The sequence below is a fragment of the Pipra filicauda genome, unplaced genomic scaffold (genome assembly GCF_003945595.2).
Source record: "Pipra filicauda isolate LSUMZ 115617 unplaced genomic scaffold, ASM394559v2 scaffold295_size919547_pilon, whole genome shotgun sequence".
Lineage (NCBI taxonomy): Eukaryota > Metazoa > Chordata > Aves > Passeriformes > Pipridae > Pipra > Pipra filicauda.
In genome coordinates, this window is record NW_024104415.1 from 413,966 (window position 1) to 431,422 (window position 17,457).

Sequence of the window (17,457 nt, forward strand, 5' to 3'; positions counted from 1 at the left end):
TTATCAGGTTGCCCAGCCTGGTAATGCCAAGCGCAGGGAAACCATGGTCTGCAGTCATGACAAAAGGCAGAGAATGGGTGGGGCAGGAGTGGGAAGGGTTTGGGGGTAAAGCAGTGTGGATCCAGCTGTCCTGGGAACGGTAGCTGGCTCAGGGGGATGCGGCAATCTTTGGTGGGACTGCCCAGCAATCTTAGGTGGGGTGTTCACCACCGTGCCATCTGGGCTGTGACATTCTGTCCTGCCACTCCAGGCTGCTTCAGGTAGGTTGGGAGAGTTTTTGGATTCAAGATTTGAATAAAAAAATCGTCCCTAAAGGACCCATAAGGACCTGATAAGCTGCTCCCTGGTGAGATGGCACCAGATGGCACCGCTCCCTTCCCAATGCTAAGTGCATTCCATCCATCCAGCGGCCTCTGGAGGTCCCATCCTCAGCGTGGATGGGAACTTCAAACACCCAGGCCCATGTGATGGTGGGAATCACCTCTCATTTTTCCAGGTCTTAGCTCTAAAAGAACTAAAGTCATTCCCTTTACTCCTCAGGGATGCCAGCAGAGCAGCTGGCTGGAGTTCCTGAGGTTCACGGCTTCAGGGAAAAGCTTGTTTGTTTGATGCAAACGTGTCTGTGTTTTCTTTAACCTTGTGTTATTTTATGTTTTTCTACAGTCCAGGCCTTTTAGCCCTCCTATCCACTCATCCAGTCCTCCTCCGATAGCACCTTTAGCCCGTGCTGAAAGTACTTCTTCCATATCTTCCACCAATTCCTTGAGTGCAGCCACCACTCCCACCGTTGGTAAAAACATACAGCTCTGCTGTTCTTTCACCTTTCCTACCTCTAAATGTCCTTAAACGATTCTTGAAGCCTTTTGATTTGCTAGATTATTCTTTGGGTTCACATTAATTACTTTTCATCAGGTTTTTTAAGTGCAAAAAGGGATTTGAGAGGGCATGATGCATCAGGAGGGTGATGCTGTCAGGCAAGCTTTGGGGCAGCTCCAAATGTTGTGGAAAATGGATGTTTGATGGAAGTCAAGGTTATCACCAAGGGAAATATATCATAAAATACGGTTATGGTCTGTAAATTTAAGCAAAATAAGGTTTTTTTGAAGGAGATGCTTGTGCCGGGAGGGGGGCTGGAAGCCAGACCTTGGGATCTGGGAAACAATTTTAAATCTTTTTGAATGTCTTAATTTTGCACTTTCCTTTAAAGTGGTAGTGGGAAATGGGATCTTGGAAAACACTCTTCCAAACCATTTAGCTTGGCACATCCTAAGGCAGAATAAAGTACTGCAGTTTTCTTTTGGAGGAATGTCCTGAAAAACATGGGGTTTGCCAAACCCCCCGGGTGCCTGAGACAAGCAATGGGAATAAAGTCTGGCTGGCAGCTCCCAGGCTCCAGGCACTGGGTCCCCCTGTGCCTCCCTCCTCCATTCCCTCTGTCCCCACCTCCCTTCCATCCCGGTTGCTGGCACTCCGTCTTCTGCCATCACTGCCATCCCACCTGGCTGCCAGCTCTACTGTTCCTCGCTTCCTGCAGCTCCATCTTCTCCAGGATCTCCTTCCTTCTTTTTCTTTTCTTTCCAACCCTCCAAAAACCCAGCCTGGCTGGTTGGTGTGTACTTAGCCGCTGGCCTGGCTGTGGCATTTGTCACCAGCTGTCACCTCACAAGTGGTGGCATCACCACGTGTGATGGCTGGAAGGTGCTGGGTGTCCTGAGCCGTGTGCCAGGCGCTGTCCCCGCGGTGCCAGTGGCACCGAGCCCTCCCTGTGGGTTTGCTGGAGTCTCCAACCTGCGTCTCCATCCTGTTGTTTGCTTCACTCTCAAGGTGTCGTAGGTGCTTGTACTTGTTCGCCGGCTGTTGGTCACTGTCACAGCGTGTTGCTGGAAAAAAAAAACACCTGGAGAAAGGGGCAGCCAGCCCTGAGCATTCCCAGTGTGTTGGTCCTGTTCGTGCCCGCTGTCCCCCACGATGCCAGTGGGATTGGCACAGTGCCTGCCGGCACAGTGGCCACGGGGCACCTGGGACTACGGTTTTGGTGGGGGGACCAGCCAGGCGGAGGACAGGGATGGTTGTGGGGGCTGCAGGAGGGTGGGAAAGGGGACATGTGTGGAGGATGCATGCTGGTCCTGTCAGCTGAGCAGGTCCCTCAGGCTGTCATATAAATTTATTTTTTTCTCTCTGACGCGTATGTTTTCCATGAACAAAAACTGCTGCTTGATGTTTTTAATGACCTACCGATGCTGAGCAGTGGGCATGACATTGCTGGGGGGATGAGAAGCTGTGCCCGGTGGCACTAGCATCTCCCACCCTCTCCATGGGGGATTTTCCTTGCAAGACAGCTGAAATCAGGGCTCTGGGGTCACCCCTGGACTTGGGAACTCCAAATGGGGCAGCCAGGAGGAGCACCCCAGATTGCAGCTGTTGTACTTCCAGCTCCATACAGACTAAATCATAGAATTCTGGAATATCTTGAGTTGGAAGGGACCCATCAGGATCATTGAGTCCAACTCCTGGCCCTGCACAGGACACCCCAACATTCCCACCATGTGCCTCATAGTATTTTCCAAACACCTCTTGAGCTCTGGCAGCCTTGGTGCTGTGACCACTGCCCTCGGGAGCCTGTTCAGTGCCCGACCACCCTCCAGGTAAAGAATCTTTACCTAATATCCAACATAAATCAAGCAGTGGATGCCACATTGCCAGGATTTGGCTTGGGAAAAACTGGTTGGGGTAAGGCAGGAGCAGATGGGGTTTGGGACCCATTCAGGGAAAGTCCAAGCATCTCCTTGTCCCCACCAAGGCGAGGGTGGGCATTGGTGCTGGATGAGCATCCATGAAAATCCATAGTGAAGGAGGGAGCACTTCTGATTCCTGGGGATTTTTGTGGAAAGAGGAAAAGCTGAAGTGGAAGGTGTGCAGGGATGGGCAGGTCAAGGACCACTGTGGGTCCTGGGGGGCTGGGACAACCCAACCCAGCTGGGGCTGCCTGCAGCCCTGTGCTTACTACAGGGTCTATCTCCGACACTCTTCCCGTCTTCTGTTTCCTGTGGCAAAGTCTGATGGAGTTTGTCCAAGAGCATGTGAAGGGTTGCTCCATTTCCATGTTGTCCGTGCTGCTCTGGTGTGCTTTTCCCGTGGTTGCATGTCAGTCTGAATAATTTCGGGCAAAGAAAGAAGCTGTTGCTCCGGTGTCAGTGCCCCTTCCCTCATTTCTCTCGTTATATCACCTCTCTGTCTCTCCATTGATACAACGAGCTGCTTGGTTTCAGTTGGGATCCGTGTTCTCATTCTTTGTGTTTGTTTTTTTTTCTTTCCTTTGCGTTTCTTCTGCTTGTGTTATCAGAGGATGATGCTTTTATTGACAAACTGCCCGCGTTTGAAAGGCGCAGTGAAATGCCGGCAGGTACTGTACTGGCAGGGAGCTTTCCAGACAATCCGCCTTTGGAGCGGGCGACACCCACCGCTCGCATCACCTTGCATGACAGTTTCTCAGTGACCAAAAGGACTTTGAGGTGGAAGGTTGTCACCTCCTGAATTCAAAGAGCTTAATTTAACAGCTCCAAAAGCTGTTTCCCCCCACACACCCCGAGTTATTTCAGCAGTACCTGGAGTCCAACGTGGCTTTTGAGGCGGTGTGAGAGCAGGGAGCTGGTGGTTGTGATGGGAAAAGGAAGATTCCAGCTAGGCAGCTGCTGCTCTGTGTGCGTGTGTCTGGTTATCTGCAAGTGTAATGTCCTGAAATGCAACAGAGAACACTCCATTTCACTGTCACTGATTGTGCACACTGGTGTGGCATGTGGAGCAGCATCCCACCGGGAATGCTGGCGGAGACGACGTCGGAGGCGAGGAGGACACGGCATGTTTGCCCAGATCAGCGCAGTTAGAACATGCTGATGGAGTGCATGAGCCGACAAGCCTCTTCTACTGTAGCCAAAAAAAGAGAAAACCTCTCAAAACTCCTTACCAAGCAAAAGGACTCTTCCATCTGGGCTTCCATAGCTTTGCTTTCTGCTTTCTGTCTCCCAAGCCAACGCCCGAGTTTAAAGCCCCTGTCCCTGCACGTGAACGGCTTGCAGCGCCTCGCCCCCTCCCCGTAGTGAGATAAATGACCTGCTCTGTGACTCACACTGTGTCCTTCTCTCTCCCTCTCCTTAACCTGTCCCATCCCGCTTCAACTCCTGGCCATACAGAGAATGAACAGCCTTCCCTCGTTTGGTTTGACAGAGGAAAGTTTTATTTGACTTTCGAAGGTAAGTAGTGCATAGCATACCCTGTAACGACTCGCTCCCCCTGCTCTCGCTCTCTCACTCCCGGGGTTCCCTCCCAAGGCTCCATCCAGTCCGACTTTCCATGCAAAATGCTATGGCTACTTAGATGACATCGCAAGTTCAACCAGAACAATTTTGATTTGATTTGTGCCATTTGTCCCCGTGATCTCTTTCCTCGTTTATTTATTTTCTAAAAAAATCCAACCCAAACCAAGCAAGACCAAAAAGAACATTCTGAATATTCCCGTACGGAGGCTGCGGTGAAAACCAGAGAGCGGAACCGCTTGCACTGCCAAGGAACTTGACTCTGTCAACCAGAGCTTCTCTCTACTCTCCCTGACGAGCTGCTCGTTACCCTGAGTGGGCTGGGCCACGTGCTGTTAATTAACATCCAAAGGATGATGGGTTCTCTGCCAAGCTGGGGCCTCCTCCCCATCTCCCACCAGGTTTTTTGGCAGTGAAGGGTTGGGAGCTGAAACACCAGCAGGTTGTGCTGCTGGGGTGGCTGCTTGAAGGTCTTGGGGCTTCTGGGGTCCCCCGTAGGTGAGAAGGATGCAGGGAGGGGAAAAACTTGTTGTTTGTTCTCCAAGCAGCATCAACTCCCAGGTAGGGCAGAGCTGTAGGTGGCTGGGCAGCCAGTCCCACTCCGAGAGCGCCAAGGCTTTGGGGAAGCCTCATCTCACATTTTGCTTTTTAAAAACAGAAATAAAAGCAGGAGGTTTGCTTGCAGCAGGAATAGGTGCTTTTAATCGCCAAGCAAGCAGTTTGGAGCTGTTGTAGTGCTTGCAGGCAGGGCTGGGGTGAGCTGGAGGATGCTGTTGGCACAGGACGTGCCAGAGCACTGTTTCCACATGTGAGTCCCAAAGTGTGTCCATCCCAGAAAAATGCCAAGTGGCCTGGGATGGGTACTGCCAGGCCACTGAGAATGGGCTTGGAATCATAGAGCAAAGCCCATCCTGGTGAGAGTGATGGAGTAGCAGCAGCAGAAGGCAGGAATTGAGGTGGCATTGACCAGGGAGTTGGTTCCTTCCTTTCCTCCCTTTTTCTTGGCCCAAGGTCCCTGCTCCAACAGTCCCTGCTTTGATGGTCCTAACTCCAACAGCAGCTCCCAGCTTAGATCCAGGGGGAGCTGCTTCTTCCTGGTGCTCATTGCCATTTTGCTGTTCCCTGCAAAAAACCCTTCCTGGGTTTCCCAGGTGCCACCTGCCTGTCCAGAGCTCCAGAAAGAGCTGAGGACAGCAGGGACAATGTTATCCCTCAGCACAAGTATTCCAGCACTGTGCATCCCCCTGCTCTGTGCTTCCTCCTCCCCTCGCTCAGTCCAGCACCAGCCCTGCGAGCACATCCACCTCTTGGGGGTTTTCTTGTGGTTTTGAGTATTGAAGTTATTGGAATTCTTTGACTTGGTTCTAGCAGTGTGAATGGTGTGGAGAAGGGAGTGGGTTTGTCCTGGAATGCCAGCACAGCAGCAGGCCTGCAGGAGTATGGCACTGCCTCTGGGCTCAGGTCATGTTCCAGAAAGGAGTTATCTCACTTTCACACACTGTATTTCCTGATTTATTTCTAAATATCTATGTCCAACTTTTAAAAAAAACCCTGAACTTCAATGCTCATCTGCAGGGAAGTGAGAGGAGACCTTTTGTGTTTGGCACCTGAAACTCTCAGGACATGGAAGGCCAGAAGAGTAATAATAGTTTCTTTCTGAATTTTGAGGGGTTTTTGTGACAAGATCTGTGTATTTGCTGAACATGGGGTAGTTTATTTGTGTGTGAAAAGATTTGGTGATGCTCTCCTGGCCAGGATTGGCCAGGATTGTCACTCATGTCTCCTTATTCCACAGCTGTATTTTCCGCTTTTGCATAGGGAAAAATAAGGCAAATGAACCTAGTTTGCTGCTTATGGCTGGATTCAAAGAGCCATAAAATGGATTTGGGTTTTTTTCTCCATTATTGTCAGGTCATTTGCCCAAATGAAAAGTTTCTAAAAATTACTTTTGAATCAGTCACTAAAAAGCCAGGTTTTGGGTGGACGTGTGCCATGGTAACTGAATTTGTTTCGTGTTTCTGGAAAATCATGTCATTGCTTCAAAGAGATTATACTTTTCTTTTTTAGTAAAAACCTTAGTGTCAAAGGTTATTTATTCTCTGAAGCCACTAAGAGAAGAATATGCAGGTTCATGAAGAAAGTGGAGGGAATCAAGAACCTCAATTCCATCCACATGATTTTTATTCAAAGCTGGATTAGAAATGAGGATGTTTTGCTGCAGTTGCTGCTCAGGTGAATTCAGATTCCCACAGCCTGGCTGAGCCTGGTAATGGGGATCCATGAGACCAGCCCATTTGTTCCTGTAGAGATGATTTTTCATTCTGGAGAATAAAGGAATCTTATATATGTGCAGAGGAACATGGGGAAAAAGAGATGGGAAATCAGGGAAAAGGTGCATTGGTATGAGAGACACTTGCCCCTCATTCCATGCTCTGGTGCAGGGTCCAGGCTAGACTCAGCTGCCATTATGAGGTGGTTTTAGTCCTCTCCCAAGGAATAATGATTATATTGCTAGGGATTGCATGTGGGCAGCTAAAGCCCTTCTCACCTTCCCTATGAGACAAGCCTGATGCTCCTCTGCTGGGTGCCACCTCCGGTTTCCCCCCTCCATAACCAGCCTGCACTGACACTTTTGAATCCCATCTGTATTTCTGAGTGGATGTGATGGGAATATCCCACTGGATTTGGCTGGAGGTCATTGCTGAGGGTGTGGGGAGCAAGAATCACCCAACAGTGGTATTATGGAAAGAATTTATCTAAAATATGTTACCCCAGCAGTCCATGGTGCTGCTGCTGCATGTTCTCTCTGTCACAGAGCCAGGAAATCAGCGTGTCCCATGGGTTTGGGGAGCTGCCCATGCTCTCACACATGGCTGGCACTGGCATGACCACTCTTCAGCGGGATGTTCATCCTAATGGATAGCTCAGGGCTGTGGCCCCAGGAGCAGAAGGCTTGGGGAGCCACAGGCTGCCCCGCTGGGCTCATTAGGATAATTAATGTGTGTGTGGTGATGGGTCTGTTGTGTGTGGATGAGATGCTCCGGCTGCCCATCCCATGTGCTAGGATACTCAGATACCATTCCTGATTATTCTCATTCTGGGCTGCAGCTGGAATCACTTATTCCCCTGAGCCTCGTAAGATGCATGACTGAGGTATAGACATGGCTACATGAATTTTTTACACCTTTTTACGCTACATTAGAGATTTGAAGGGAAAACCCCATCACTGGAAGGGCTCATCTGTGCCTCTAGGAGAGAGCACTTGGGGTTTATCCATTAACGCACAGGTGCCTGGGTAAGGTGTTAGGAATCCTCCTTGTTGGCAAATATCACAATTTTTTCAATTAATATATCGAAACTCAAAGTGTGATTGAAGTGATGAAAATGTTTTCCCCAGGAGATGTTATGAACCCCAATTTTCTGCACCCAAACCCTGTTATTTACTCGCAGTGGTGGGAAGCAGCAGATAAAGAAGGGGAGGGATAATTTTGGAGGATAGCCCAAGCAGAAGAGCAGGAGCTCATCAGGAACATGCCACATATTGCTTTGCTTTCCCCTGGACTTGCTGCCTGTGGAGGTGCTGCCCTTTCCCGGGCTGGCATTGGAATTCCTGCAGCTTTGGCTGGAGCTGGCACGTGCTTGCATGTTCCAAACAAACTCCAGGCTGGATTCATCACCCCTTTCACCTGCCTGACTCAGACCCTGGCGATGAAGGTGACGGAGTGAGGGGTGTTGTGGTCCCTGGGTAAGGTGCCCCTCTGGAGACCTTTGTCATTCCTGGTTTGGGGCAGAATAATCCTCATGCTTAACCTGATGTACAGAATGTGATGTAAACAAAAAGGTCCCAAAACGGTGCATTGCAGGAAATAGATGAGGTTGAGCCACCAGTGCTGGGGCGTGACCTCTCCAGGATTTTTTGGGTGTCCACGGGTTTAGCACCTTGTACATTGGGTAGGTGACCTGACACTAACCCTGGGCTGATCTTTGGACACTTTCCATGGGGAAAAGGTGACGACTTTGCTGTGCCAAAAGCACCTTAGACTCCCCTGGTGGTGGGCACAGGGAGCAGGATGTTGTCTCCATTGCAGGGTTTCCAGCACACTTGGGGCTTCTGAGGTGCACTTGCAGTGAAGATTTCATCTTCAAATTCTTTTGGAGACAAGAATTCCTGGTCAGCAAAGGGAAACCTGCGAGTGATCCTGCAGGGCTAATTATTTTAGAGTCTGGCGGGTGTCTGTGGATGCACAGCATGACCAAAGCAAACTTTTCCCCTTTATTTTAATCATGGAATCCTAGAATGGTTTGGGATGTCAGGGACCTCAAAGCCCATCTTGCTCCAGCCCCTGCCATGGGCAGGGACACCTTCCGCTAGACCAGGTTGCTCCAAGCCCATCCAACCTGGCCTTGAACACTTCCATGGATGGGGCAGACACAACTACACTGGCCAGCCTGTGCCTCTGTAGTTTCAGATTTTTGATGATTTGCAGATTTTCTGTGGAGTACTGTGGGATTTGTGGGGTGAGCAAGGAGTGGGGGTCCTCTTGGCTCACTGGGCAGGAGAGGAGAGGGGATTGCAGGAGTCTCCGCAGGTTGGGGTTCAGGCATCATGAGACTACTGACACCCCACTTTCTCACAGGCAGCCTGAGCTCTCCGGTGAAGAGACAATGAACCCCCCTAGCCCCTTTTTTCGGGGCTCAGAGACCAACTGCAAAAACTGTCATGCAAAACTTGCCGTGTGGCAGCCCCCACGCCGGGGGGCCACGGCCCTGCATGCTGCTCCTGCCTGGGGCTCCTCCATCATTTTCTTTGCTTGCTTTTGGAGGGGGAGGGAAAGATAATTTAAAACTGTTTTTAAAGCCTCATCCAAAGCCTGGGGGATTTTTTGTTATTATTTGCCCATGAAGTGAGGCTGGGGTTCCTGGTGAGCACCCCCTCGCCCTGGGCCGGGGAGAGTGGGGCTGTTCATCTCTGTGGTCCCAAGTGGGGGTGTCTGCTCTGTTGCAGGGTCATCACGGGGGCCCAGCCCCCTCACCATGGGGGCACAGGATACCCTGCCTGTCGCTGCCGCCTTCACAGAAACAGTCAATGCGTATTTCAAAGGGGCCGACCCCAACAAGTAGGTGCTTACCAATGGGGTCTGGATGTTGATATGGGGGTTCTGGGACTGCGATGGCTTGGGGTGCATCCTGAGGGTTTGGGAGGGAGGACAGGAGGTGCTCTGGGCTCAGCACGTGCACGTTGGGGTGTCACTGCACTGCACCAGGTGGGGGTCCAGCATCAGGACACTCCTGCAGTGCCCCATGACCATTGTCCCTGGCGGGCTGTCAGCCTTTGTGCTTCTTCTGCTCACTCTGAGAACGCAACAGTGTCATTACCTGGGGTGGGAACTGGGGGGCTGTCACCACCATCCTTGGTGCAAGCCCTCCCCTCGTGCTTCATTTTGAACCTCCCTTTCCTGACCCTCCGTCTCTGTGTCTGGCACTGCAGGTGTATCGTGAAGATTACGGGGGAGATGGTGCTGTCATTTCCAGCAGGCATCACCCGACACTTTGCCAACAATCCCACTCCGGCGGTGCTCACCTTCCGTGTGCTGAACTACAACAGGCTGGAGCATGTCCTGCCAAACCCCCAGCTCCTCTGCTGGTAAGGACCCACCTTGCCAGCGTCCCAAATGAAGGCGGGTTTCCAGAAAACTAGGGGACTTTATAAAAAAACACAGACCCATGCCAGGTAGAAGAGCACCAGCAGTGAGGAGCCAAGTGCTTTGTTTGTCCTTTGCTCTGCTCATTAAACCTCCTCTTTGCAAAATGAGATGACCTATGGGTTATATTTGCTGTGCCTCCCTGGAGGCAGCTGAGGACAAGCCAGAGATGTGTGGGAGGCAGCCAATATTCCCATAGATGTGGGATTGAGTGCAGTCACTCACAGCTGGTGGCTGCTGTCCCATGTGCTTTGTAGAACAGCTTTCTCCTGCCAAGGCAGGTTCTGTAAAGGGTTAACTCTCTCTTTCTGCAGTGACAGCGTGCAGAGTGACACCAACTCGAAGGAGTTCTGGGTCAACATGCCAAATCTGATGACTCACCTAAAGAAGGTATCGGAACAGAAACCGCAAGCCACCTATTACAATGTGGATATGCTCAAATACCAGGTAGGGGTTTTTTGTAAGATAAAACTGTGCCAAAAAAACCTCTGCTGAATTATAGACGTAAAAGCTGGTGTTTCCCTAGTGCAGAGTGTAGCTAATGTGAGGTGGGGGCATGTTATCCCTGTAGTCCCTTCTTGTGGCACTAGATTGTCTGGCTTTGAGCCTAGTACGGAGTTTTGGTGGGAGTACAAGGTATTGCCTCCTCTGAAACCGAATGCGATGAGCGCGGCTGTAAAACGGGACTTCTCCCTTCACCCCTATGGAAACTAAATGTTTTTTCTGTCATTTTGGAAGGTATCTGCCCAGGGTATTCAGTCTACTCCATTAAACCTTGCAGTGAGCTGGCGGTGTGACCCTGCAAGCACTGACCTCCGCATCGACTACAAATACAATACAGAGGCAATGACCACACCGGTAGCTCTAAACAACGTCCAGTTCCTCGTCCCCGTCGATGGAGGAGTAACCAAACTTCAAGCTGTGCTTCCTCCTGCTGTCTGGTAGGGATTGAGCTCCTTCCCTCTCTCTGCTGTGTCCCTGCCTAGAACTGCAGGAGCAGGCTCGATTCAGGAGGGTCTGTGGGTGGAGCTGGGAGCACACTAGGAACCGAAACCTTCCCTCCTCTTGCAGGAGGAAGGCTGCAACCCCACTGTGATTTATTTTTTCTTGCCATTCCCACAAGAAAATGGTCAGAGATGAATGCATGTGTGTGGGCAGCAGAGCATCAGCCCTTATTTTGTGTTATGGCTGCTTTTTCCGGGGCTCAGAGGGGTGCAGGGCCATCACTGCCATAGGCCCTGGCACAGGTTGGCCAGAGAAGCTGTGGCTGCCTGCCTCATCCCTGGAAGCATCCAAGGCCAGGTTGGACAGGGCTTGGAGAAACTTGATCTTGTGGAAGGTGTCCCTGTCCATGGCAGGGAGTGGAATGAGATGAGCTTTGAGGTCCCTTCCAACCAACCCAGTCTGGGATGCTGTGATCCTATGGAGATATGCATGGCTGTTGCTCCCATAGGCAGTGGCATGAACATTTCCAGGAGGGCACAGCACTGCCTCTTGCCCATCGCTCACCTGCAACCCAAGGACAGCGTTTTCCTGCTCAGCTCACACAATCATAGAATTCTTTGGTTGGAAAAGCCTTCTAAGACTATCAAGTCCAGCCATTAACTCAGCTGGGCCAAACCCAAAGCCAAGCTCCCAGAACTGCAGCTCCAGAGAGCAGCACTGGAGCAGGTCGCCCCCACCACCAGCCCACACAGCCTTTAGCAAAATTCAAATGACTTCTTGGCAATTTCTTGTTTCCTACAGAAATGCTCTTCTTCATTTGTTTTCAGGAATGCTGAACAGCAAAGGATATTGTGGAAGATCCCTGATATCTCTCAGAAGTCAGAAAATGGAGGTAATCCTCAAAATATGCATGTTATTAACACTGAATCCTTAAATCAGACACTGACCCGTTTATCATGCCGGCACACAAGCCCAGACACACAGATTCCTGCTGGGGCTTGCCAGGGAGAATGCTATTTAAAGCAGAGCTTAGAAAAGCAGGGCTACGTGCCACTGGTGCTGCTTTGCCAAGTGCCTTGGCATCACAGGAGGGTATTAACACACCAGGTTTGGATGTGGTGGTTTGCCAAGTCCTTTTTCCCTTGACCTTCTGTATTTGAAGGCTGAGGCCCCACACTGTGTCCCCATTGAGGTGACCACAGTCTCCCACAAGTGGCTTCTCCATGTGTAACCCACATACTCAGCTGCTCCTTATCGCTGGGGTGTCTGAAAAGTCAAATTCTGCTGGGAGGATGAGAGGAGTTTGCCTCCTGCCCCAGGGATGCTGGAGGGCTGGGGAGCCCCATGAGACTGGGCTTCACTTGTGATGCTTTGGGCATCTCACAGAATCACAGAATATGTGAGTTGGAAGGATCATCAAGTCCAACCCTTAGCCCTGCACAGGATCCCCAAGAGTCACACCATGTGCCCCAGTGTATCATCCAAATACTCCTTGAGCTCTCTCAGCCTTGGTGCTGTGACCACTGCCCTGGGGAGCCTGTTCAGTGCCCAATCACCCCCTCGGGGGGAAGAACCTTTTTCTAAGATCCAACTTAAACCTTCCCTGACACAGTTTCAGGGCATTCCCTGCTACTGGTCTCCACAGAGCAGAGATCAGTGCCTGCCCCTCCTCTTCCCCTCCCAAGGAAGCTGTAACTGCAATGAGGTCTCCCCTCATTCTCTTCTTCTCCAGCTTAACAGACCAAGTGCCCTCAGCTGCTCCTCACACAACTTCCCCTTAAGACCCTTCCCCATCTCCGTTGCCCTCCTTTGAACACTCTCTAATAGTTTCGTACATTTCTTATATCATGGGGCCCAATATAAGAAACGTTTTAAGCCATTAGAGAGCTTTGCTGGCAAACCCAGTGCTGGGGTGCTCCGTGTGCCTCTCCAGGCTTGTAAGGGTTTCATGTGGCACTTCCATTGCAGGTGTGGGGTCTCTGCTGGCCCGGTTCCAGCTGTCAGAGGGGCCGAGCAGCCCGGCCCCACTGGCCGTGCAGTTCACCAGCGAGGGCAGCACCCTGTCCAGCTGCGACATTGAGCTCGTGGGCGCCGGGTATCGCTTCTCCCTCATCAAGAAAAGGTTTGCAGCAGGTAGGTGCCTCGCCAGCGGCTCCTCTCTGCCTGTGCTGGGATGCTGGGAATGCTCCTGCTGTGTATTTGTTGGCTGCTCAAGCCCAGAGCTCCTGCCACAGCTCAGCGTGATGGGGCTGGCTGGGGACAGAGGGGCAACAGCTCCACTGCATGACATAAATCCTGCTGCCACTTATGGGAGCCTGGAATTTCATGGGCTCTTTCCTGCTCAGGTGTTCCTCCATGAAAGGCAAGGTCTGGGATCTGCTGCAGAGAAATACAAGGATTTTCCCGTGTGCCCTGTGGGAGCGGGGCTGGCGGAGGTGGGCAACCATCCCTTAGGAACCAGGGCTGCTCCCTCCCCTCAGTTGATTTCTGATCCCATTTCTAGGTAAATACTTGGCTGATAACTGATGGAAGCTTATGCAAGTCTGTGGAAAATTCTATGGAAAATACCCAAGGACTGCTGTGTGTGGAACGGGTTTTAACTACAGTTTAAGGAAAATGAACTAAATCCTGCACTTGGGACATTTCTGTTGGAAGTGTCGACAACTTTCAGCATTTTTTTTCCTTGGAAAACACCGTCTTGACCAGTCCTACAGTATTTACTTCTAGATGTAACATTGTTAATGGTTTTAAAATGTAATTATTGTATTTGTAAATTGTACTCATTCCAGTAAGGCTGTATTTTGGCAGTTAGACACTTGAGTTTTAGCATTTTACCATTCATGAAATGGATGTAATTTAAACTGTGGTATATAAATCTAATAGTAGTACTGTTGAATGGCACAATGCTTACAGAGGTAGATTACATTTTGTCAATATATAAAATTTAAATACAATACTGGTAGCTGTTATGAAGGGGGTGCCTCATCAAAAGAGAGTTCAGTAGAGCCCACATGCTGATTTACTTTCCCTTCAGTCTTTAGTACGTCTCACAGCGATGAATAAAAGCTTAATCTTCAGGTTTAGCTGGTTTAACTCCAGTGAAATATCGCTGTAAAGGTGGAGGTTCCTAGCACAGTCTCCCAGGAAAAAAAACTACAAGGAGTTTTCACTCCAAATTCCCAACCTGCCCCGTGTTCTCTTACAGCTGCAGATTCCCTGTCAGGAGTCCCGGCAGCATGTAGGTGACCAACGTTTCTCTTTACCCCATGTCCATATATTTTGCAGGGATTCAGATAAGGAAATAAGCAGCAAAGAGACTGGGTGGTAAATTTGAGCTCACAGCGCTGTCAGGAAATGTTCCTGCTGTTTTTAAGGATGCGTTTTCCGAGCTGCCTCCAGATTTTTGGTTGCATTTTTACGTTCCTTTGCTCGCTTTTCTGCCTTTCCCCCCATTTTTGAAAGCCCTATGGGTCTAGAAAATGTTTTAAAGACATGCAGCCCCCCAAGGCCTTTCCATTTTACCACTAAGGCAGGAAAGTGTGTATGGACTGAGAAACAACTCCCTGGGGAGCTGCCAAAATACAGTGGGGCAAGAGCCAGCCTTGCTGGCACTGGGAGCAGCTCTCTCCTGGAGATGGGAAAATACATGAAAGTGCTAAACGGGAGGCTGGGGATCAAAAAATTATCCCTCTGTGTTTTTCCTGGGAGCTGGTGTCCTGCTGCTCATCCCTGTGCAGCGTTTGGGATCTTGTTGACGTTGGTCTCATCCTACTTCTGGCAACATGGTGATAGCATTGGTGGCATTAATGGCACAGCATCTGTTGAGATGTGGAGCTTGTTTAATGGGAGAATTTGGCAATATTGGGAAAGAAAAGAAGGGCTCTTTACAAAATTAAACACAGTTGCAGTTCAGATGCACAGAGAAGCTCAGGAGCATCCACTGAACTGGGTGCTGGAGACTTCGGGAATGTGTAAGATGACAAATAGTTCTGATTTTACAGTCACAAATGTTGCCAGGATTAGGCTTGTGTATTTGCATAGGAAAACTTAGACTGAGCATGTTAGGATGTGCTTGATTATTGAGCAGTTTGGATTGATGTAGAAAAACAGAGAGCGGTGCCCATCTGAAAAAAAAATAAGGAAATTTGGAGATATTTCAGGTCTGAGGTGACTCCCAGGCTGTGATTTGTAAGATTGAGGGGTGAGCTGTGCGTGTGCATTCACAAAAGGCAGCAACAGGGAAGATAAAGCACAATTTGGTTCTGCAACTTCCCACATCTTGGCAGATTTTGGAAGTACACTCAGCAGTGCTCCTGGATGGAGTGTCCCACTCCATTAATGATTTTCCCCCTGAACTGGAAATATGTATAAAGTGTGTAACCCACCCCTTTCTGACACAGGAATACAGGGCAAACCCTAAGAATCACATCACTTCATGCTGTGTACAACTGTTACAAACTCATTCTTCCAAAAGAGATCTATGGCATAGGCCCAAAAATAAGGGGTTTATTGTGTAAATATTCCCAGAACATAGAGATTTTACTTTATATTTCATTTGAGAGACAAGGTGTTTACATAGCATTGGGTTTTTGAATGCTTTTTAAACAGAAAAACCCATAACCCAAAGCTTCCAAGCTCGTCCCATTTGTGCTGTGGCACAAAATGGAGTCACTTTTTTGGGATGCAGCTCCTGTGGCCTAGGTAGAGAGATGGGACAGTTCTGTGCACTTTCTGGGGTGAATTGGCTGGCAGGGCTGTGTCCAATGTGCCATCACACTTCCAGCCCCACAGGGATATGGTTTCCCCTCCAGCCATGGGCAGGTGACACCAAACCCACAACACCAGGACCAAAACCAGCAGTTTGGGACAGAGGACAGGTTCCTTCCATACTGCTTTGGCCAGTTTTTTTGCATAGTGTTTTAGCAGAGTGCCACAGGGATGCTGGTTTTGCTGGGCGTTTGTCTTCTTGCACGTACGAATGTGGCACCCCAGTGTTACCCAATGTGGGGAACACAACTGTTGTTGTTCCCGAGTCCAAAGTGCAGGAGCCTGGTCTTCCTGCCTGGCTTTAAGAAGGTCTCAGCAGAAAAAGGTTATGGGCAGCAGCTTAGGTTGGTCTGAGTGTTTAATGTAGAGCGTCAAATAGGAGCATGTATAGGGATGTATATCGCTCACAGCCAAGAATTACTTCCCAATATCCCATCTAACCCTACCCTCTGACAGTGGGAAGCCATTCCCCCTTGTCCTATCACTCCAAGCCCTTGCCCCAAGTCCCTCTCCAAGTCCCCTTCCAGTGCCCCTTTAGGCACTGGAAGGGCTCTAAGATCTCCCTGGAGCCTTTTCTTCTCCAGGATGAATACCCCCAGCTTTCTCAGCCTGTCTCCAGAGCAGAGGGGCTCCAGCCCTGGGAGCACTCCTAGCAGGAAGCACCACTGCTCTGTTTCCCAGCATGTGGTCCAGCAGGTCTTTTGCCAAGTCAGACTGAGGCTGGAAAGGGGGCTCAACCCTCTGGCACTGCCCAGCTCTAGCACTCCTGAGCTCAGCAGCACTCTGATCTACCTGAGTGAAAAAAAGGACAAATAAAGGAGGCATTAAATAAAAATATATGGATGCATGCATAGAAAGGCTTTAGCTCAGTTACTCCCATGGACCCTTCCCTTTAGACTGTCTCAGCAACCTCTCCCAGAAGAATTTTCCCCTGGGAATTTCAGCAGCCCACACCTGCAGAGTCAAAGTTCCTCTGATGGAGCAGGAGGGTTTTCCCCCACAGACACCCGAAGACTTGGGTTTTTAGATGTCAAGAGCAGGAAGTAAATTTTTTTGGTAATTTTTCTCCTGTTTGTCGTAAGCAGTCAGGATTCTCAGTCAGCTTATGGTGCTCCTCACAGGAGACCTTTCAGACCAATTTTCTACTTTAACGGTATTTCTTAATAACTATGAAATCACTCACTAGTATGAAATACTACCAAATAATGAGCTTTTCATTTGGTGCCTGCACTTGGTGCCTCTTAAATATCGCTCTCCTGTTCAATAATTCTTATTTTTGCTGTCATTCAGGATTTCATTTAAATTACTTTGCCTTTGATCTGCCCTTTCAGGTTTTATCTATTAAAAGTTTTTTAAAACACAGATGGGAAAAACCTAGAAAATTCTGTTGGAATGTCATCCTGTTTTAGCCAGGCAGGAAGAGGATGGAGAGGGAAGGCTGCAGCCACCCAAGATTCCTCCAGCACAAGTATCACATAAAGAGTTACCACTTCCCTTTCTCCCAGCAGAGGCATTTTAAAAGACTGGAGTGCACTGAGAAGATTTTTAAAAGACTTAAGAAGGAATCAAACATCTTTTACTAAAAACATTCAGACCTCATCCTTGGCTACCAATCTCTGTCAGCAACTGTTTCCAGGCCCACTGGGCACCTGGGGCAGTTTTGGGTCACAGAGGAATCCTGCTCCATTCCACCTTTTTTTTTGATATACAGCCCATGGATCTGTTACCCA

General features: G+C 49.7%; 1 protein-coding gene across 12 annotated transcripts in view; it reads left to right on the plus strand.

Annotated features, from left to right (window-relative positions):
• SGIP1 (SH3GL interacting endocytic adaptor 1) overlaps positions 1 to 16,223 on the plus strand; it is a 51,970-nt gene extending 35,747 nt beyond the window's left edge. For 5 of the 12 annotated variants that reach the window (XM_039383019.1, XM_039383018.1, XM_039383022.1 and 2 more), the window contains 9 exons: positions 664 to 790; positions 4,191 to 4,250; positions 9,319 to 9,430; positions 9,802 to 9,957; positions 10,330 to 10,462; positions 10,754 to 10,956; positions 11,788 to 11,852; positions 12,929 to 13,093; positions 13,464 to 16,223. In XM_039383019.1, the coding sequence (XP_039238953.1) occupies positions 664 to 790; positions 4,191 to 4,250; positions 9,319 to 9,430; positions 9,802 to 9,957; positions 10,330 to 10,462; positions 10,754 to 10,956; positions 11,788 to 11,852; positions 12,929 to 13,093; positions 13,464 to 13,486 (1,044 nt within the window). In that variant the 3' untranslated portion in view covers positions 13,487 to 16,223. Of the gene's footprint in view, positions 1 to 663; positions 791 to 3,343; positions 3,404 to 4,190; positions 4,251 to 9,318; positions 9,431 to 9,801; positions 9,958 to 10,329; positions 10,463 to 10,753; positions 10,957 to 11,787; positions 11,853 to 12,928; positions 13,094 to 13,463 lie in introns of those variants that run through there. The other 7 variants (XM_039383021.1, XM_027719050.2, XM_039383025.1 and 4 more) reach the window with 4 other exon arrangements.
• Positions 16,224 to 17,457: the final 1,234 nt, after the last annotated feature.